This window comes from Sardina pilchardus, chromosome 21, assembly GCF_963854185.1.
Source record: "Sardina pilchardus chromosome 21, fSarPil1.1, whole genome shotgun sequence".
In the NCBI taxonomy this organism is placed as follows: domain Eukaryota; kingdom Metazoa; phylum Chordata; class Actinopteri; order Clupeiformes; family Clupeidae; genus Sardina; species Sardina pilchardus.
The window spans coordinates 28,740,266-28,761,676 of NC_085014.1; the positions used below are offsets into that span (position 1 = coordinate 28,740,266).

General features: G+C 49.6%; 1 protein-coding gene and 1 non-coding gene across 7 annotated transcripts in view; both read left to right on the forward strand.

Annotated features, from left to right (window-relative positions):
• LOC134068353 (ankyrin repeat and KH domain-containing protein 1-like) overlaps positions 1 to 20,733 on the forward strand; it is a 39,655-nt gene extending 18,922 nt beyond the window's left edge. For 4 of the 6 annotated variants that reach the window (XM_062523893.1, XM_062523894.1, XM_062523896.1 and 1 more), the window contains exons 8-34: positions 1,434 to 1,671; positions 3,375 to 3,566; positions 3,900 to 4,009; positions 4,326 to 4,413; positions 5,261 to 5,388; positions 5,693 to 5,836; positions 7,473 to 7,575; positions 7,888 to 9,006; positions 9,188 to 9,327; positions 9,428 to 9,539; positions 10,409 to 10,554; positions 10,927 to 11,069; positions 11,296 to 11,509; positions 11,765 to 11,940; positions 12,236 to 12,398; positions 12,578 to 12,673; positions 12,777 to 12,893; positions 13,214 to 13,376; positions 13,522 to 14,029; positions 14,516 to 14,668; positions 14,995 to 15,171; positions 15,349 to 17,201; positions 17,667 to 17,855; positions 18,554 to 18,805; positions 18,992 to 19,170; positions 20,037 to 20,201; positions 20,446 to 20,733. In XM_062523893.1, coding sequence (XP_062379877.1) covers positions 1,434 to 1,671; positions 3,375 to 3,566; positions 3,900 to 4,009; positions 4,326 to 4,413; positions 5,261 to 5,388; positions 5,693 to 5,836; positions 7,473 to 7,575; positions 7,888 to 9,006; positions 9,188 to 9,327; positions 9,428 to 9,539; positions 10,409 to 10,554; positions 10,927 to 11,069; positions 11,296 to 11,509; positions 11,765 to 11,940; positions 12,236 to 12,398; positions 12,578 to 12,673; positions 12,777 to 12,893; positions 13,214 to 13,376; positions 13,522 to 14,029; positions 14,516 to 14,668; positions 14,995 to 15,171; positions 15,349 to 17,201; positions 17,667 to 17,855; positions 18,554 to 18,805; positions 18,992 to 19,170; positions 20,037 to 20,201; positions 20,446 to 20,505 — 7,128 coding nt within the window. In that variant the 3' untranslated portion in view covers positions 20,506 to 20,733. The remainder of the gene's footprint in view (positions 1 to 1,433; positions 1,672 to 3,374; positions 3,567 to 3,899; positions 4,010 to 4,325; positions 4,414 to 5,260; positions 5,389 to 5,692; positions 5,837 to 7,472; positions 7,576 to 7,887; positions 9,007 to 9,187; positions 9,328 to 9,427; positions 9,540 to 10,408; positions 10,555 to 10,926; positions 11,070 to 11,295; positions 11,510 to 11,764; positions 11,941 to 12,235; positions 12,399 to 12,577; positions 12,674 to 12,776; positions 12,894 to 13,213; positions 13,377 to 13,521; positions 14,030 to 14,515; positions 14,669 to 14,994; positions 15,172 to 15,348; positions 17,202 to 17,666; positions 17,856 to 18,553; positions 18,806 to 18,991; positions 19,171 to 20,036; positions 20,202 to 20,445) is intronic. The other 2 variants (XM_062523895.1, XM_062523898.1) reach the window with 1 other exon arrangement.
• LOC134069529 (small nucleolar RNA SNORA69) lies at positions 18,070 to 18,205 on the forward strand. The gene has a single exon (XR_009936830.1). It is a non-coding gene; the product is annotated as a small nucleolar RNA SNORA69 (small nucleolar RNA).
• Positions 20,734 to 21,411: the final 678 nt, after the last annotated feature.

Here is a 21,411-nt window from a genome sequence, read left to right on the forward strand (position 1 = left end):
TTTTTTTTTAAATTGGTTTTGATTTCAGGCTGTAAGACAAAAAAAGTAACTATTTCAAAAGGGTATGATGACTTTCTATAGGCACTGTACATTATAAGTCCCATTGCAAAATCTTTACTTGATCAGTAGGCAAGCCTAATATCACGGGCAAAATAGCTTTTCCCTAGCTGAAAGGCGGGAATTAGGCAGAAATTAGGGGCGGAAATTAGGTCCATGGCATCCAGGCTGCCTAGCAGCGCGAATGAAGTAACTTGCAAGGCAGCATGGGTATACCCAGGCTAGATAAAGGCCCTTTCCGAAACGGAGTCCCTACTCACTTCGACTCGGTTAGCGAGTGAACTTCCTTTTCAAGTCCACTCGTGGGTGCGGAGAACACTCGCATTGAAGGGGTAGGGGTTAAAACAGCGCTACATTTCGGATGCACTTGAAGGGAGAAGGAAATTGACGTCATATCTGTTTTCATAGAAATTATGAAGGCATTATATATTAATTTGCCAATAAAGATGTTCTGGACACCCCTGTGTATTAGGATATACATCCCTCTTCTCTCCTTTCATTACTATGAGTGAGGAGTTGCATTTTATGCTTTATAAAACTTATTTTATGCTTTATTTTATTATTTATTTTATGTTTTATTTAACTTATTTAACCAAATTATAAAAGTGCTGTAAATGCGACCTGCACATGTGTTTAAATATTACAGCCTACTTCTGTACGATCTTGCACATTTTACTGAGTATCAAACTAAACATGAGTTGATACAATGTAGCTTAAATCACGCTTTTGTCTGTAAATGCTGTCATACGGACCAAAAAACGACGACGCTTACACGAGCTACACAAACACGTGAAAACGGTTGCACCTGTGTTCCAAGTCAGCATCCATGCTGACTTGCTCCTGGAGGCGTGGTAGCCCCTCTCCCTAGGCACTTCACTCGACTCAAATTTTGTTTCGGATGATACTCAATGTGGCGGACCCTCGCGTGAACGTGCAAACGAAGTGGAAGTGTTAGGGCTAGGGTTTAGGGGCACGTTTTGGAAAGGGCCATAAACTGTCAATTAAGTTCATACCCTTAAGATAACTGCTTCAAATTTGACTAAGAAAGATTTCACCAATGAAAATCACTGTGATGTGGAGGTTTTACATTTTTTTGAGAAGGTATTGAATTTCATTTCAGGATTTCTGTATATACCCTGTAGAAGTGCTGCAATTCACCTAATTTATTGTCCTTCCGCAGTTGTGAATTTTTGCACAGCTAACAAATAAAGGATGAAATGGATTATTCAGTATGTATGTATAAAAAGGGTTTTGCAGTTGAGTTTGACATATGAGAGCATACATTCATCTGTAGCATGTGAAGTGTGTGCAGAGGTTACGGTGCCATGTCGAGATGCTTATTCTCTGCATCCTGTGCTCTCCCTATGCTGTCCCAGGATGGGCATGTGGAGGTGGCCCGGCTGCTGTTGGACAGCGGGGCGCAGGTCAACATGCCGGCCGACTCGTTTGAGTCTCCGCTGACGCTGGCGGCATGCGGGGGCCACGTGGAGCTGGCTGCCCTGCTGATCGAGCGCGGGGCCAACCTGGAGGAGGTCAACGATGAGGGCTACACCCCGCTCATGGAGGCTGCCCGCGAGGGGCACGAGGAGATGGTAGCACTGCTGTTAGCACAAGGTGAATTACCACACAATGTTGTTGCACACTCACTTTGTCCACTCTAGGTTGATATCTTCAGGACTGAGTTGGTTGTTGATGTAGACAATCAAACCTGAATATAACGCAACCTGGTTCCATAATAATCCTTCGTCGGTAATTGTTGATGTTGAAAGTTAACTTCTGCTGATGCTAATGCCATCTAATGAAGATCAAGTGATCTTGAGTCGTTTCACCAGTCAGGGCCTTACAGTTGGTTTTTCTGTTGGTTACTTTTTGTAACCTGTTTATATAATCAGCAAATTCCAGATAGTGGACCTAAAATATTGAAATCACAGAGGAGTTCTTGTTGGTATGTGAGACTGCCACTGTTAAATCAAAAAGCAAGAAGAATATAGATGGCAGAATGGCACTCAATCTGAAGCTAGTTTTTCTGGGCCCGTATTCACAAAGCATTTTATCTTACCACTAAGAGTACTCCTAAATCGCGCTAGAAGATTTTAGTTAGGAGTTTTCCCCTAAAAGTTATTCACAAAGCCTTTCAGACCTACTTTTAGTAAGGAGAAACGCCCACTCCTAAACTAAAAGTGAGTCTTCGTTGGCTATGGTTGACGTCATTACTCATGCACGAGCTTGATGGAAGTGACCACCTTGATTGGCTGGTGATTATAATGCGGGAATGATGGCAAACCTCTCCTACAATGACGAGTTGAGTGACAGGTGTTAGGTCTTAGCTGGTGAGAATGCGTGTGCTATGTCGGGCTGTGAAGGATGGAAGATGATGAATAAATAGGCATAGCCTTAATGAATAAAGAGTAAAGCAAGCCTAGGCTTAATGAAACACTATGGACTGGAGCAGTATATTTGCAACATGTCTTAAATTAATCTGTATGAAAACACATAGCCTGCAAAGAGGAGAAACGATTTAATTTAATTAGGCACAATAAGACGTTACATTTAGTTTACATGCAATGGTGGTTTTGGTTGTCGGTGGCATTATTGCATTTGCATCCTTAGTTGCAATGCACATTTATTCCCTTGCATGACAGCGAGCTCCTGCACTGCACGGTCATTTCAAAACATTGCGACGTGAAATGCCACTAAAAGCGGGTTGTGAATAGCTCTTAGTGAGTTAGAAGTCCTCTCGAGTTCTTTTACGCTGTTCTAGACTTAGGAGCTACTTTTAGGCTAAAAATGCTTTGTGAATAACTTTTAGTGAAAAAAATTAGGAGTCATAAAGTTAGGAGTGACACGCCCATTATTTTTAGGAGTTCCTCCCTAAATTCGCCAGTTAGGAGCTACTTTTAGCCCTAAAATTCTTTGTGAATACGGGCCCTGGTAAAAAAGGCCACTGGCCACTTCAATTCAATTGGGTTCAATACTGACCCCTGGGGGATACCAGATGCAACACGGCAGAAATGGGACGAAATGAGATTTCTCAGGCTTGCACATTCTTTCTAGCCTTGGCTGCCCTTTTGCTGGTGACATCACAAGTTACGGTCATTACGATCCCTAACAGTGATGCATAAATCAAGTCTGATCACTTGGTGAACTAAAATTGGACAAAAACAGAACACAATATTACACTATCAAGAAATATTTTTAGTATAAACAATTTTCCTAGTGCAATTGATGGCTGTGAAGGGTCCTATTTGCTTCTCATGACTGACTGGGGTGTTGACAGCATGCTAATGTTCCTGGTTGCCTCTGTGTTCTTGTGTCAGGTGCCAACATTAATGCCCAGACAGAGGAGACCCAGGAGACGGCGTTGACCCTGGCTTGCTGTGGAGGCTTCCTGGAGGTGGCTGATTTCCTCATCAAGGCAGGGGCAGACATCGAGCTGGGCTGCTCCACACCGCTGATGGAGGCTGCACAGGAAGGGCACCTGGAGCTGGTCAAGTACCTACTCGCTGCTGGTGAGTACAATAAGGCCGACTGATAGACACGTGTAGTTTGGACAATGTATGAAATCAAAGTTGATGCCCTTAAATGTTTAAGCTATGGCCATTAGGTCGTTTTGGTACAGTTCTAGAATATAGAATTCTTGCCTTTTCTTCCTTGTTCAAATATGAGTTTGCAACACAAGGTGTTTTGAGTATATAACAAGCTTTCATGTTCTAATGGTTTAGCAGTAAATGTAATGCACCAGTGTATCCTCTTGTCTACTGTATGTAAGTAAGCCTGTTCTGGAGTAAGCCTGGAATCTCTGCCCCTCCTCAAGCATATTTGTGCGTGTGCCCGTCTCCTAGGTGCCAATGTGCATGCCACCACTGCCACGGGGGACACTGCGCTGACGTACGCCTGTGAGAACGGCCACACGGACGTGGCAGATGTGCTGCTGCAGGCTGGTGCAGACCTGGTGCGCGCTCACCCTCTACACAGTACACACACAACCCTCACCTGCCCTGCTTCTGTCTGCCATCCTTTCCTCTGCTTTTGAACCACTATTGTCCAGTCACCTCCTCATGATCCATCACACAGTGTCTCAGTCGACATGCTTCTCAGTTACCCTGCAAGACACTTTCCCTCCGCATCTCTCTGCCTTGTTCTACCCCTTCTGCAGTCCCTCTTGTACAGTATCTATCTGCACATTCCTTGTCTCACGTCATCTGATGTGATATTTTTCAGGGATGCTCTAAAAGATGTTCTAATGGCTGTGTGTATATGTGTTTTAGGAACATGAGTCAGAAGGCGGAAGGACTCCTTTGATGAAGGCAGCGAGGGCAGGTCACTTGTGCACCGTGCAGTTCCTCATCAGCAAGGGTATGTTTACCCGAGGGCAACACAACATTGTTTTCACACTACATACATAATGCTGATTAGGGATGCCATGGTACATTCTGGAACTGAGCGGTAGGCCCCGTACAGTTCAATACGTAAAATACCATAGTGCATCAAGGAGAGTCCACTTGTTAGAGATTCCACACCCATCTCTCGCTTTTGATAAACAATTTGCGACAAAAATAAATCAGTGGAACTATGCCCCCTACCAAGGCCAAATGTTTCATGGAAATTGAGGCAACTCATTTATGGCGTCCGGCTTACAGACAGATAAACTACCAAAACTGCACCAGATCGTAGACTAATATCTCGGAGATGATATTCAGGTTATATTTGTGTTAGTAGCCAAAGATTAATGGCTGTATTTGGTGGTTATGGGCACACAATTCAATCACATAATTTCAAATAAAAAAATAAAGAACAATTGTTAGGCTTATATTGTCCCCACTTGCACATATTTAGGCAGCTAAGTGAATTCTATGAAGCATCAGTGAGAGAAATTTTAATTAAATTGATACACTCCATCTAGTGCTCTCCACTGATAGTTGGTACTCCACAGTAATTGAAAGCAATCCCACTGCAGTACACATTTTTGGTCATACAGCAATTTTTCTCAATTTTATTGTCAATTTACAAAATATGTATTAAATTATTGTTTTAATTCAATATGATGATATTCATGATTTTCAAAAAGTATATATATTAAGATGCTGAAATGGTATAAACAGCCGTGGCCTGAAGCGTGGGCCCACTGTATTGTGGCATCCTTCTGCTGATGTGGTCAGATTAATAGTAGAGCGCATGTAACCTTCCTCTCTCTCTTCCCCAGGGGCTAATGTGAATAGGTCAACAGCCAATAACGATCACACGGTGGTGTCTCTGGCCTGTGCTGGTGGCCATCTTGCCGTGGTGGAGTTGCTGCTAGCTCATGGGGCTGACCCCACCCACAGACTGAAAGTGAGTCCCCCTGGTGGTCAAACCATTGACATGCCTCCCAAAGAAACTTCTGTGGAGAGACTCTGCTGTGGGAACATGTCCTCACTATTGTCAGACAGGCTATCTGCTACCAAAAGTAGAATAATGTTATAAATGAAGCCCAAGCTGCACTGCATAGTTATGTTTTAATGCATTGTTTCATGATTTATGCATATTGTCATCTGCTTTGGCAGAATTGTTTGTCAGAAATATTTTTGGGGCTTTTCTAATAGAATATATGATCCAAATTCTAAACCAGTATGCTGATGATGCTCTTCTCCCACAGGATGGTTCTAGCATGCTGATCGAAGCTGCTAAAGGTGGCCACACTAACGTGGTGTCCTACCTGCTAGACTACCCAAACAACATCCTGTCAGTCCCAGCTCCTGACCTGTCTCAGCTCACGCCCCCTTCTCAAGACCCCTCTCAGGTGAGAAGTGGCCCCACACCGCACCTCTTGCTCCTTTGGCCCTTTGGTTGCAGCGCCGACATTTATGGCAGACAGTATGAAAAGTAGTTGTCTACGGCATAACACAACACACCAGAGGTGGAAAAGGCCAGCTTCAGAAAGTAAAAGTCCTCCCACATATCTGTGCCAACCATTCACTTAAACCAGCTGATTCTAATTAGCACAACTCTTCAGCCAGGTAGAGCAGCTAATTGACGAGATCACCTGTGTTAAGTGCACAGGTAGAACCAATACATGATTGGATTTTTACGTTCTGAACCTGGAGTTTTAAGAACCTGGAAGGTTCTTAACAAAAGACAAGATAGATCTGCCATGGAAACACCCTCACATGGCTGCTTGCATGAATATTAATGTTAACTCTAACAAATGATCATTTCAGAGTCATAGGCTGGGATATAATAATAATAATAATAATAATGACAAAATTGCTATTTAGAAAGTAGTGTTCAAATAGCACTGTATAAATGGTACTGGGGCATTTGTAAAATTAGAATAGGTGAATTTTACAAATGCCCCAGTGCAAGTAAAGGGTTTTAACCTAAAGCATAGCCTAATCCTTTGCTCAGTGTAAGGGCGTATTCACACCAGGAAGGTCCGTTAGTTCACTTATTTGGTCCGGACCAATTTTTTTTTCTTTTTTTCTTTTTTAGTGCGGTTCATTTTCACACCGTGATTAATTGCAACCGGACCAGAATTTATAAACAAAAGCACATGTGCTAACTAAGGTCGTTCAACCATTGGCTGGTAAACGTGTAGGTGGGGTGAAGAATAGGAAGCCAAAGTCAAAGTTGGCCCACGTAAATACTATGTTTGCGTACTGTACTCGTTATTATCCTAGCAATATAGTTTATACAGTTACAGCTTTGCAGAAGTGCTTGAGCGTCAAGACCGTTTGATGCAAGTTTAACAATATCATGCTCGTAATTTTGCAACAACGAAGACGTGCAACAAAACAGCTGAGAAGAGCTCTCATGTGTGTCCAACATGCTAACAGCAGGCCTACGGAAGACGGAACGGGGAGGAGATGCAAAATCAAATTATTGTTGGCAAAAAAGCGTTAGCCCACTGCTGCTTACAGCTGTTGTGCGTCACGGAGCTATCCTACATTCCCCATAATGCGCAAAAACTACGGGAGCTCGTCAAATCCAAAAAAGGTAGATTTCTGTAACTGGGTCGGATCGAGGTCGGTCTGCTTTCACACCATAAACGAACCGCACCAGGGTTCGATAGGAACCGCTCCGAGACCACCTCCTCACCTGGGTCTCGGTCCGCTTGTTTGGTCCGCACTAGAGTTCGAGTGATTGTATTCACACCAGTCAAAAAGGTCCGAATCAAGCAAGAACTTGAGTTCGTTTTAATCGAACTAAACAAGGCAGGTGTGAATACCCCCCATGAGATGCCTGGAGAAGGCCACCACATTTTTTTGACTAAAAACTTCGTTTTTTTACTTCAAGAGCACCTTACACAACAGGAGTTTACCGACGACCGACAAGAGCACCCAGTAATTTCTTTTTTCTAGCACTGTATAAATGTTGATCTGAGTCGTTGCACAATGCAGAGTGTTGACATCTACTGACATCTACCTCTTGACCTCCAGGTTCCTCGTGTCCCATTCCAAGCACTGGCCATGGTGGTGCCCCCACAAGAACCAGACCGAGTGCCCTCCAACATCGCCAGCCCCCCACCGGCCACAAGCAAAGGTGAGTGTCCGCCTCTCCTGAATGGCATTATGGGTGAATGTTCATGATATTGATTGGTTACCCCCTGATAGAAAGGATTTTTCTTCTTGAATCTCAATTATATTCTTCATGCTACTTTAGCATACAAATTGGCATAAATCTGATAAAACCTTTTTCAGTAAAGTCATAATCTGTAGTCTGAATGTAAACAAGTCTTCTGTGAAAAAGTCACTCTGTCATACAAGGTGGAGACATTGATAGGAGGTATTGATAGGAAAAGTTGCTTCGATGAAGTTGCATTGTAGTAATCAGTGGTTTGTCTGGCCTCCTCAGCCGCCTCCAAACAGAGGCAAGCCGCCCTCCAGCCCGCCCCCGCCCCGCCCGCCTCCTCCGCCCCTCCGCCCTCGTCCGACGCGCTGCCCCCGGCCTTCCACCCCTACCAGCCGCTGGACTGCATCGTGGAGGAGACGGAGGGCAAGCTCAACGAGCTGGGCCAGCGCATCAGCGCCATCGAGCGCGCCCAGCTGCAGTCGCTGGAGCTGATCCAGGGCGAGCCGCTCACCAAAGACAAGATCGAGGAGCTGAAGAAGAGCCGCGAGGAGCAGGTGCAGAAGAAGAAGAAGATCCTCAAGGAGCTGCAGAAGGTGGAGCGCCAGCTGCAGCTCAAGACGCAGCAGCAGTTCACCAAAGAGTACATGGAGGCCAAGGGGCTGAAGGCGGAGGTGGGCTGCCAGGGGCAGTGCCCGGGCCCTGGGCACGGCGGGCACCACCCGGGCCACCTGTTGCCCTCCCCCCCGCCCCCGCCACCGCCTCCGCCGCACCACCACGGCATCCAGCAGCCCCGAGACCCCCCCATGCCCGCTCAGACCGCCGCCTGCGACAAGGAGCAGGAGGGGCAGCTGCAGCTGCAGGAGTACGAGGAGGAGCAGCCGTCGCCAGGTGAGGAGGAGGAGGAGGAAGAGGAGGAGGACGACGAGGAAGACGATGAGGAGGAGGAGGAGGAGGAAGAGGAGGAGGACGAGGAGGAGGACGACGAGGAAGAGGTGGCGGATTCGGTTTATAGCCAGCTTCCCCCACAGCAGGAAGCATCAGTTATCTACCACCACCACCCTCAACCCGACGGCAGCAGCCTCCAGCAGCCTCTACCTCTACCTCCACCTCCGGCCCCCACCCTCCAGCCTCCGCTACAGCAGCAGCAGCAGCAGCAGCAGCCCCCTCCGCCCCCACCCCCTCCCCCGGCCCTGCAGCCAGCCTTCCCGTCTCTGCCGCCCCAGGTGTGTGAGTACCCAGGCGGGGCCAGCCCTGAGCTGCAGAGGGCCCTGGCCGCCCACACAGAGCAGCAGCAGCAGATGGTGGTGGGCTCTGGGCTCCTGACGCAGGCCCCGCCCGACGGCCTCATGGTGGCCACGCCCGCACAGACGCTCACCGACACACTGGATGACATCATGGCGGGTACGGCCCACTTCCTGCTCCGTGTCCATTAAACACTTTATATAGACTAAGTGGGGTACATGTAGAACATAAACAATCCATAGTGGGTAGCAATGAATAATATGCAATAAAAATGATCATTGTCATCTAAAGTATAGCTCTGATTCATGCACTAACCGTGTCCCTTGTGTGTGTGTTTCAGCCGTGAGCAGCCGAGTGCCTATGCTGAACACTACCACCTCACCCACCCCCATGTCCCAACCACCGACGCAGAGCACCGCCAACGGCCTCTCTCCCCCCTCGGCACTGCCCCTCTACCCCTCGGTGGACATCGACGCACATGTAAGACAAACACTCCTTCCTTTTGTAGTTTTCATTGATTATGTAGGAATATTTTTAACTTGCAAGCTAAACCACATGCTTGTGTGTGTGTCTCTCTCAGACGGAGAGTAACCATGACACTGCGCTGACGCTGGCCTGCGCCGGGGGCCATGAGGAGCTGGTGTCGGTGCTGATCGCTCGCGGGGCCAACATCGAGCACCGGGACAAGAAGGGTGAGCGGCCTTAGCACACTACAGCTGCACTGACCTACAGCAACACTACAGATCCACTGACCTACAGCAACACTACAGATCCACTGACCTACAGCAACACTACAGATCCACTGACCTACAGCAACACTACAGATCCACTGACCTACAGCAACACTACAGATCCACTGACCTACAGCAACACTACAGATCCACTGACCTACAGCAACACTACAGATCCACTGACCCACAGCAACACTACAGATCCACTGACCCCACAGATCCACTGACCCCACAGCAACACTACAGATCGACTGACCCACAGCAACACTACAGATCCACTGACCTACAGCAACACTACAGATCCACTGACCTACAGCAACACTACAGATCCACTGACCTACAGCAACACTACAGATCCACTGACCTACAGCAACACTACAGATCCACTGACCTACAGCAACACTACAGATCCACTGACCTACAGCAACACTACAGATCCACTGACCTATAGCAACACTACAGATCCACTGACCTACAGCAACACTACAGATCCACTGACCTACAGCAACACTACAGATCCACTGACCTACAGCAACACTACAGATCCACTGACCTACAGCTACACTACAGATCCACTGACCTACAGCAACACTACAGATCCACTGACCTACAGCAACACTACTGATCCACTGACCTACAGCAACACTACAGATCCACTGACCCACAGCAACACTACAGATCCACTACGGACACCGCACCATGAAGATAGAAATTGCTTTCATCAATAGGTTCCAACAACTATCTTGATGAAAGAAAGATGGTTTCTTGCCTGAATGTCCTGTCTCTACTGGTGTTGTATGTGAGTGTGATGTGTGTTGTCCTCCCTGTAGGCTTCACCCCGTTGATCCTGGCGGCCACAGCGGGCCACGTGGGCGTGGTGGAGGTCCTGCTGGTCAAAGGGGCCGACATCGAGGCGCAGTCGGAGAGAACCAAAGACACGCCGCTCTCACTGGCCTGCTCTGGGGGGCGTCAGGAGGTACGCCACGCACTACAGCCACACACACTCTACCGCACGCCCACTGGGCCCACGCACTAGAGCCACACACACTCTACTGCACGCCCACTGGGCCCACACAACTAGTGCTCTATTGGGCTGCAAACGGAATGGTGTGGGGGGGGGGAAGAATAATGAAAGCAGCAAAATAATATAACATCAAGAAATATTAGTTGGACATATTGACAATTGATAAATAACTTGTCAGAGTAATATAGGACTCAAGCACAAAAGTAGAAAAGTATTGCTCGTGTGGACTAGTTGTGATGTGTAGTAGTCACTGAGATGTAGTCTAAGTGTACTGCTGCTCCTGCTCCAGTGCTGAGTGTAAAGGATGAGCTGCTGTGTGTGCAGGTTGTGGAGCTCCTGCTGCTGCGGGGGGCCAATAAGGAGCACCGCAACGTCTCCGACTACACCCCTCTCAGCCTGGCCGCCTCGGGCGGCTACGTCAACATCATCAAGATCCTCCTCAACGCCGGCGCCGAAATCAACTCCCGGTTAGAGAACTTTTTTAACATTTTGTTTTGAGTTCAGTATTAAGAAAGTTCAAAGAATTCCCTAACTTTTTGTCAGACCTTTTCCAGTGTGACTTGCAGAAATATAGAGCTAATCTATCAGTTTATCTGGATATGGTGTTTGAAAGCGTGTTGTGGTAGGGAACTGACTCTTCTCTCTCTCTGTGTGTGTGTGTGTGTGTGTGTGTGTGTGTGTGTGTGTCTGCAGGACTGGCAGTAAGCTGGGCATCTCTCCTCTCATGCTGGCGGCCATGAACGGCCACGTCCCCGCGGTGAAGCTGCTGCTGGACATGGGCTCGGACATCAACGCCCAGATCGAGACCAACCGCAACACAGCGCTGACACTGGCCTGCTTCCAGGGCCGCGCCGAGGTGGTCAGCCTGCTGCTTGACCGCAGGGCCAACGTAGAGCACCGCGCAAAGGTCAGCCCCCATAGAGGATCAGGCGATGGATGCCCACTTTACACTCTAGCTGGATACTTAACCTTTTGTAGCACCACAATAATGATAATAATAATAATAATAATAATAAATAAACAAAAAAAATACATTTCCCAAACTGAATGTTCAGTATGATGCTCTCTGTTCGCTTATGTGTTAGGTGTTGATGTTTGGACTAGTCCAAAAGTGTGTCTCTGACTAAGACTTGGCTGCTCTGCCTCTGCTTGTGTTCTCCAGACGGGCCTGACGCCTCTGATGGAGGCTGCCTCTGGAGGCTACGCTGAGGTGGGCCGTGTTCTGCTGGACAAGGGGGCAGATGTCAACGCCCCGCCTGTCCCCTCCTCACGCGACACCGCCCTCACCATCGCTGCAGACAAGGGCCACTACAAGTTCTGTGAGCTGCTCATCAATAGGTGAGCACACGCGCACACACAAACACACAAACACACACACACACACACACACACAAACATACAAATGCATATCAACACTTCCTGTCAGTAGTTCAGTTCAGCTTGTTTTTGGTCTTTAGGTTGTTGTTCCCAGGCTTGTTATTGTGGATGACCCAGGAGGACACTGAGACTGAAGTGCTTTTAAGTGTGTTGATAATGATATGACATAACCATCCCATCCACTTTGGAGAACTTCCTCAGCAAAGCAGCGATTGCTGTTTCTAATGCTGTTGTGTGGTCCTCTGTCTCTGTGTAGAGGGGCTCACATCGACGTGCGCAACAAGAAGGGGAACACCCCGCTGTGGCTGGCGGCCAACGGCGGCCATTTTGATGTGGTGCAGCTGCTGGTGCAGGCGGGCGCAGACGTGGACGCTGCAGACAACCGCAAGATCACACCGCTGATGGCCGCGTTCCGCAAGGTAACCCATGACCCCTCCACACCCGCCTCCCCAGTTTAACCTTCAACCTCCAACACACGCACGATTAAACCTACAGCGCAGCAGCCATGTAATCAATGATATATCAATGTTGAATGCTGTTGAGGGTGTAACCATTTTGTCCATTTTTCTGTCGTCTGTTTCTCCCTTGGTGTATAAAGGGCCATGTGAAGGTGGTGCAGTACTTGGTGAAGGAGGTGAACCAGTTCCCCTCAGATATTGAGTGCATGAGATACATTGCCACCATTGCTGACAAGGTAACACTGGTCTAGAAGAACTTCCTTTTTCCTATTTTTGAGCAGATGCTTTTGGCCAGTGGCAGTAAGCAAATAACTGAACCCCCTCTTGACGTGCTCACAGGAGTTGCTGAAGAAGTGCCACCAGTGCATGGAGACCATCGTCAAAGCCAAAGACCAGCAGGCGGCCGAGGCCAACAAGAACGCCAGCATCCTGCTCAAGGAGCTCGACCTGGAGAAGGTAAATATGGCTCTCCTTATATGGGTAAAGATGGCTATTTTGTAGGTGAACTTCAGAGGTCTGTACGAATAAGATCGAATCCAATTGAAAAGAATCAAATGGGTATCAACTAAAATTCAAAATCAATTCATTTCATGCCCTTTGGTCAATATTTATTAAAGTAATGCCTTCAAATTTGGCAAAGAACGGTTTCGCTGATGACATTCCCTGTGATTTTGAGGTTCTACATTTTTTAGGAAGGGCTATATCCTAACTTGGAGTCCTCTGCTGTTTCTGCTATCTGACGGTCTCACATGGTTTTGGTCTTTGTCTGTCTGTAGTCCAGAGAAGAGAGCAAAAAGCAAGCTCTGGCGGCCAAGCGGGAGAAGCGCAAGGAGAAGCGCAAGAAGAAGAAGGAGGAGCAGAAGAGGAAGCAGGAGGAGGAGGAGGAGGCGCAGACCAAGGAGTCAGAGACACTGGAGCAGGAGAAGGACTCTTCTGAAGGTAGCAAGGACACGCTCTTACTAGTCACCAGCCATTAAAATAGCACGGCAAATGTTTTTTTGCAAATGTCTGCCGAACTTTTCTCTGTGCTTTTCTTTCTCTTTGCCCATTTTCTCTCTCTAACATTTCCTGTTCATGCCCACAGAACCAGAGGTGCCCATTGAGCCGCCAAGTGCCACCACCACCACCACCATCGGCATCTCGGCCACGTCTCCCACCTTCACCTCCGCCTTTGGCAAGAAGCGCGTCGGCGCCGCCACCGCGCCCATCGCCGCCCGCAAGGGCCGCAAGAACAAGAGCAAGGAGAGCCCGGGCGAGTCCGGGGTCCACCTGCAGGAGGCGCCACAGGCCCAGGGTCAGGGAGGCAAGCAGCTGATGGGGGCCAACGGCGACTCGGACCACCTGGACAACACGGACTGCACCAGCGAGAGCAGCGGCAGCAGCAGCAGCAGCGGAGGGGGAGGAGGAGGAGGCGCAGGAGACCGCAACCACAACCACCACCACCGCCACCCACCCGACACGCACCCCGCCCTGTCCACCACCTCATCGTCCTCGTCCTCGTCCTCGGCCCCCGCGCACATGGGCTCCGCCGTGGACAAGAGGCAGGGCCCTCAGTACAGCACTCGCGAAGACAAGGTCATCAGCTCCAAGAGGTAGGAGCACCACCACCGCCCTGCAGCATGCATGTCCAGCACTCTGATGCATTAAAGAGACCCTATGCAACTTTTTCATAGTCATAAAATTGCTTAGAAATCGTTGTTTTGCTTGACTGACCAGTTTTATCGAAAACAGTCACATTTCCTCCCGCCCCTAGTGTCCCTCTCCGCTATTACAACCTTGCAACTTTCTGATAAACGATCGTCTGCTGTTTACATCTGGAAGTCAGAGATGCGAAAGGAACAAGAAGAACCACGCTTTATATATTTATATATAGCCTATATATGTATAAATATACACGCTAAAGCTGTCGGGGAAGCTCTGCAGAGAAATATGCAAGCATAAAACGTGCGAAAACGAAAAACGAAACCGAAACCAGAGATGAAATCGCCAATCCTGCATTATTCCTCTTTAAATGAGTCTGATCCGTGAGCGCTGTGTGATGGTGTGTCTTCTTCCCCCTTCTCTCCTGAAACGCTCAGGGCTCACGAGCAGGCAGTGGACTTGATGTCCAGCTCCATGCCCTCATACAAGAGCATCTCGCTCCCCGTGACTTCCCCCAACAGCAAGCTGAGCATGACCAGCCCCAAGCGGGGCCAGAAGAGAGAGGACGGATGGAAGGAGGTCGTCAGAAGGTAAGAATCTCACAGACCCAATCTGTGCACTTGCTACTTAGATTGAACTAGCAGTAAACTCCTAGTTGATTTAATCTGAATATAATTCACAAGATTGTATTATATACAGTATATTGTATACAACAGATTTACCATTGTGAAATGAATATTTATCTATTTATCTAGTTATATACATATACATTTGTTATTTGATTTTAGAATGTGGTGAAATGTGATTTTTAGATCATCTTATAATAATATCTTATTTAGATGATAAGTGCTCAAAGTTGATTGTTTGATATTGTTGTGAATCAAGACTTGGCATCACAGTATATTCTTCTCTCCAGTCGACCGATGAGGTTTTTATCCTGTAGGTCCAAGAGGCTCTCCGTTCCCGCGTCAGTGGTCTCACGCATCATGGGCCGCGGCGGCTGCAACATCACCGCCATCCAGGACGTCACCGGCGCACACATCGACGTGGACAAGCAGAAGGACAAGAACGGAGAGAGAATGATCACCATAAGGTACACGCTACCGCACAATAGGAACTGCACACTGCCACCACCAAGTCTGAATCCGTAGTTTGTTTTGGTTTTATTTTCAAAGATATAAACCTGTGAAAAGCATATAGGGAAAGTTGCTGAACTCAAAAGAATGTTAGAAGAATGCTAAATCAACGTTCTTCCCTCTTGTTTTGCCAGAGGAGGCACAGAGTCCACCCGCCACGCCATCCAGCTCATCAACGCTCTCATCCAGGACCCAGCCAAGGAGCTGGAGGACCTCATCCCCAGAAACCACATCCGGCCCCCGGGCTCCAAGGCCGGCGCGGCCGCCTACTCCAGCTCCAGCGGTGCCAACAGCGCCGCCCTGGTGGGCTCCAAAGGCCAGGGCTCGTCGGCCGCCGCCGCCACCGCGGGCGCCTTCCAGCCCTCCTCCTCCTCCGCCTTGCAGGCCGGGGGCAAGCTGGGCAAGGGGCTGGCGTCGTCGACGGCGTCCGGGATGAGGCAGCCGTTCCCCGTGTCGCTCCCGCTGGCCTACGCGCACCCCCAGCTGGCGCTGCTGGCGGCACAGACCATGCAGCAGATCCGCCACCCGCGGCTGCCCATGGCGCAGTTCGGCGGCACCTTCTCGCCGGCGGCCAGCACCTGGGGGCCCTTCCCCGTGCGGCCCGTGAGCCCCGGCAGCAGCAACAGCTCCCCGAAGCACGGCACCAGCGCCAACCCCTCGCCCGCCTCGCGCCCCGCCCCCTCCTCGTCCTCCTCGTCCTCCTCGGCGCTCGCCGAGCCGTCGGCCGGCAACACTAACGTCAGCCCCAGCGCGGTGGCCCTAGCGGCGGCGGCGGCGTCCTCGGCGGCTGGCCACATGGCCGCGTCCCCCAGCAGCAGTATCAGCAGCGCTGCGCCCACACACACACACACACACACACACGTGCAGCCCACGCCCTCCTCCGTCAGGAAGCAGCTGTTCGCCCCCACGGCCCACCCCAAGACGCCCGCCGCGCCCTCCACCGGCGCCAGCACCAACCCCACCCTGACCAGCGCCGCCCAGCCCGCCGGCTGCACCCCCTCCCTGCTCCACCCGCAGCACGCCTCCTCCTCCACGGCCCCCTCCAGCACGCCCCTGCCCTCCAGCGGCCCCTCTGCCCACACGCCCAAGTTGCCCCCCAAGGCTGCCGAGGGTGGCAGCGTGCCCGCGGCGCCCGTTGGCAAAGAGAAGCACGTGGCCCCTGAGCCCCAGCCTCCAGCCCCGGAGCCCGCGGACTTCCCCACGCCGGCGGTGCCTCCCAAAGCGGAGCTCCAGCAGCAGCAGCAGCAGCAGCAGCAGTCGTCCCTGGCCTTCAGCTCCAGCGCAGAGACCCCTCTGGCCACGCCTCTCCTGGCGCAGTCCTCCTCCGCCGCCCTGCCGCCCTGCTCCACCTCGCCCTCCTCCGCTCAGCCCCACCTGGGCAACACCAGCAGCGCCGCCGCGCCGCACTTCTGCCCCCCCGCCCCACGCATGTCCCACCGCATGCAGATGGCCCCCTCTCACTACGGAGCCGCCATGGCCGAGCAGCAGCAGCAGCAGCAGCAGCAGCAGCAGTCGCTCCTCATGTCCCTGGGTGCTCAGCAGGAGGCCCCCAAGCCACAGCCCACGCAGCAGCAGCAGCAGCAGCCCCCGATGCCCCCACAGCCCCCTCACGCCCCGCCGCCCCAGCTGCAGATGCCCTCGTCCTCGTCCTCCTCCTCCGGCCTGGGCCTGATGAACGGCTCCCAGCAGGTGCACATGCACGGCGCCAAGCCCCAGATGCCGCCCAACTTCGGCCCCACGGCCCTGTTCAACCATTTCAGCAGCATCTTCGACAGCAACCAGGTGGGCACCAACCAGGTGTGGGGCGCCTGCCACCTCCCCACGCGCTCCCCGCCCGAGCAGCACTACTCGGCTCCCCCGGCCTACATGGGCATGGGCATGGGTCAGGTGGACGGCGTGATGCCGCCGCCGCCCATGCCACCTCCGGACAGCTCCAAGGCCCCTGGCTACCGGTCAGCCTCCCAGAGGATGGTCCCGAGCTCCATCGGTAAGAGAGGCCTCAAGCTGACAGACTAGACCCCATTCTAGCAATGTGCACATCTTGACCTTTAGAAAACTGCTTTGCTGTCCGGTCAGTCGGGCGAATGCTGAAATAAAAGCTGCTGGTTGTAGCAACATCATTAGGTGTGGGCTAAAGGCTTGGCAAGATAAGTAGATATGGTACACATTTGTTCTCTAGTCTAGACATAGGGGGTCAAATAGGCTGTACATATGAGCAATGGCAGAAATGTCCACCTTGTGGTCATTACATTGGGAAGGGGGTCACACTGGAATTAAACATACTGTAAGCCTCTTGCCAAATAGACGACCTGTTCTTAAAACAAAGCCCCCCTCAGAACAACACCAATTCTGTTTAACCCATTTCTGTCTCTTTAATCCGTTTCTCAAATCCATGCAAACATGAATGGGGATGATGACCCTGGTTGATTATGTGTGTGTGTTTGTCTCTCAGCTATCCATCCTCTGGACCCTGCAGCCAGCTCCATCTCCTCATCTTCTGCTGCGCTGACCAGCCTGGCCAACTCCACCTCCATGTCCAGCAGTGCTGTGTACCTTCATGGCCACGGCCCCAATCCTGCCTCCGCCCCCTCCTTCAACCGACAGCATTTCTCCCCCCACCTCTGGGGCGCCTCTGGCTCTTGTAAGTAGCGCTGCCCTGGAATGCCATGCTGGCTGATCCCCCTCCCCTCAATTGCTGCAAAGCCTCTTGGAATTTCTTTTTGATATGGGCAGAGGGCACATGGCAGTGTTCTACACTCTGGATCATGTTTTGACCACGGTCATGTTGAGGGTAGAGAAATCTGTATTTGAATATGTTCAATCATGTTTATGGCCAGCTAGCCGGGTCTGATGGTAAAGCAGATTGCAATTACAGTGCTTCATTTGTGGGAGTACTGCCATTATCCTGCTGAGAGCAAAGTGCACGTTACTTTAGAGTTTTTTTTATCCTGGTCACTGAAGTGACGGGGATGCTCTTAAGTATTGACAATTCTTCTTCCGGCAGTGTTAGCCTCTCTGTATCTGATCAGTGCCACAGTGTGTAGGTATTAGCAGAAAAGGAATAAAGTGGTCAGAATCTGTGTATAATGTCCTGCGAATAAGAATCATTATGTTTTAATTAGCTATGGAGTAGTCTGCCATGTTCCGTCGTTGAATCTTGCAACAGTAGTTCTGAAAAGACCAACCAAAACATTGGCTCTAGAGGTGGCCTTTTGTGTACTTCTCCCAGACGCTTGGGAGTGTAGAAATGGAGTGTAGTTGAATCTGCAGCTGTTGCAATGTGTAGATGAGTGTTGCGCTGTGCTGTAATCTCCCTGTGTGATGCCTCTCCCCCCTCAGGTGAATCTGCTGTCCCGACTGTGTCATCAGGGGCGTCCTCCCCGCTCACGGCATCCACCTCGGCTCCACCGCACCAGGCCAAGCCTGGCTCCTCCAGCCACCTGGACCGGAAGGTTCCGCCACCCATCGGCACCGAGCGGCTTGCCCGTATCCGGCAGACGGGCACGGTCAACCCGCCGCTGCTCACCACCAGCTACACAGCGCCTGTGGGCCAGGGCGGCATCTGGTCCTTCAGCGTTGGCAATCCCTCTGGTGAGTGACTGGAGAAAGTGTTACTTTGGCTACTGTGCCAAAACACAGACTGGCAAAACACTGCAGTCAGAAATCAATGCCTACATGCTCTACTTCCGTTCTCCCATAAAGCATACCATCACGATCACCGTTTCTGGTCTTGTGTTCACTTGGCCCTGATGAGTGTGCCTGTCTTTGTTACCCCAGCGGAGCCTGTGTCTGGCTGGTCGCAGCCCTTGATGAGTAGTCACATGATGCATCAACAAGCTCAAGAGCAGGTGGCCTTCTCTCAGCACCAACCCATGGAGCAGGACGACACGGGCATCGTGGCCCCCTCCAACACCTTCCACCAGCAGCTGCCCAACAATCTCATGGACTTCCCCAAAGTGAGTGGGCATCACATCACACCAGTCACGCTCTCTGCCAGCACAGCAGTCACAAGCACTCTGGTTCCAATTCAATATACACTTTACAGTTTTTACTTGGTACATGGACAAGGTTACATAAACAGAGGAAAACACAGGTGTATGAAAGCAGAAGACAAAACTAGGGAGGTGGGTAGGAAAAGGAAAAGCAGAGAAAGTCTCTTTACAGGAAAAGGCCAGTTTGAAGAGGTGATTTTTGAGGGCCTGTTTGAAGGATGGTAGGGCATAGATAGTGTTTGATGTGGTCGGGGAGGGTGTTCCAGAGGGAGGGGGCAGCAGCTGAGAAGGCCCTGTCACCCCAGGTCCGGAGCTTAGTCCAGATGGTCTCGAGTGTCTCAATGGATGCAAGAGAAGTATTTTGAAGTTGATCCTGTGTTTGACTGGGAGCCAGTGGAGGTTGCGGAGGACAGTGTAATGTGAACAGAGGCCAGCGGGGTCAGGGCTAGGGGGGAGTAATCACACTCGGGTTTGGTTAGTTAAATGGACCAAGTGAGAAGGCAACCTCAGTCACAGCTTTAGGCTAAATACATTGTTCTGGTCTGGTCGGTGCTTCCCAGACAGATATGGCTGATGTTTTTGCTCTGGTCGAGGGCAGGTTCTAATGCCAGTTTCTAAATGCGTTCTGCATGCAGGTCAGTCGTTTAAATAGGGTTCTACCACAGTGCCATGAGCAGTGGCTCTATGACAGTGGGCTAAACCATAAACAGTGAACATGGATTATGATCATAGAACTTTCACCCAATTCAAGAGTAGTGGATGTTCATGTCCGTTGTTTTCTCCAGCTGTGATGTATATTGAAGATGTGTTTTCCCTCATGGTCTCTGCAGGGAATGCCCATGTCTATGTATGGTGGGGCCATGATGCCCCCTCATGGACCCATGGTAGAGGGACCTGGAGGACCCATGTACAACGGCCTGCACACATCCGACCCCGCCTGGAACCCCATCATTAAGATGGTCCCCAATTCCGCAGAGAGTTCAGATCCTCAGCAGGTAAATGCCCTCTTTTACCAAGCTTGATTAGTCTAACAAACACACCAAACATCATACACCTAATTAGATTTGAAGAGAATTTAAATCTGCTGTAATTCAGCAGTTTAGCTTTTGTGTTGAAATGAAGGTAGTTTTGTCATAGACACTGGGTGATCTTCTTATAGCCTTTGGTCATGAGCTAGTCTTTTTGTGTTATCCAGTGGAATGCCTTTGTTTCTAATCATCTGTCTTTCTCCTCCAACAGGTCTGGCCAGGTACTTGGGCCCCCCATATTGGGAATGTGCATTTGAACCACGTCAACTAGACCACGATACTGGCAACAACCTTCAAGGCATATGTCCAAAATTAACAGAAAATACTCACATTAAAGAGAACATGAGGAAGTAAAATCACAAGACAAAAACTTAGTAATGCGGGCAAGTACAGAGTTAAGAATTGTTAAAGAAAAGAAAACATACTCTGTGTTTTTTGTTTTTGTTTTGTTTTATTTTTGACGTGCCTAACTCAAAAAATAAAATAAAAAGGAATCCAGTGTGGGATGTTACTGGTTTACCACTTGTCTCTGAACAAAATCAACAGGATGCATTCTCTGCGTAGTTTAGCAGTTTTGACCTAAACCCACGAAAGCCGGTATTTGACTGTATGGGTCCTGAGAAGTGCAGTCATTAACTAGTCGATAACCTAAAGAGATAAAGAAATCAGACCTTTTAGAGTGGTAAATACATGTACAATTGTTTACATACTAAAAAAGGGTTAAAATGACAGCAAATTTCATGTCGTATAGTGGCTCTACTTTATGTAGCCTGTATTAATGTGAAATATTTACCTTAATATTCAATAAAAAGATGAAACTGTTCATTGGTTTGTCCAATTAATTCATAGACTTTAGTTTGACGAAAGAATCTCCACAATGTAAAATGCAACACTATAGATCTAAAATAGTATTGAATATTATTTCGAAAAATAAATAGCTAAATAAAAAGGCCATTTATAAGATCGGTGATATCTGAATATAATGCTGCATCATGTGGAAAATTGGTAATCTATTTGTCTGTCTAGAGACAGAGATAGGCTAGCCTACTTACGAGAGAGGTTAGTGCTATAATACGATAAAATAAGGCGTGTGACGCAAAAGAGAGCATTCACACTACGAATGCCATTAATACTAGTCTATTATAAACTACTAAGTGATATCTTGGACAGGTATATT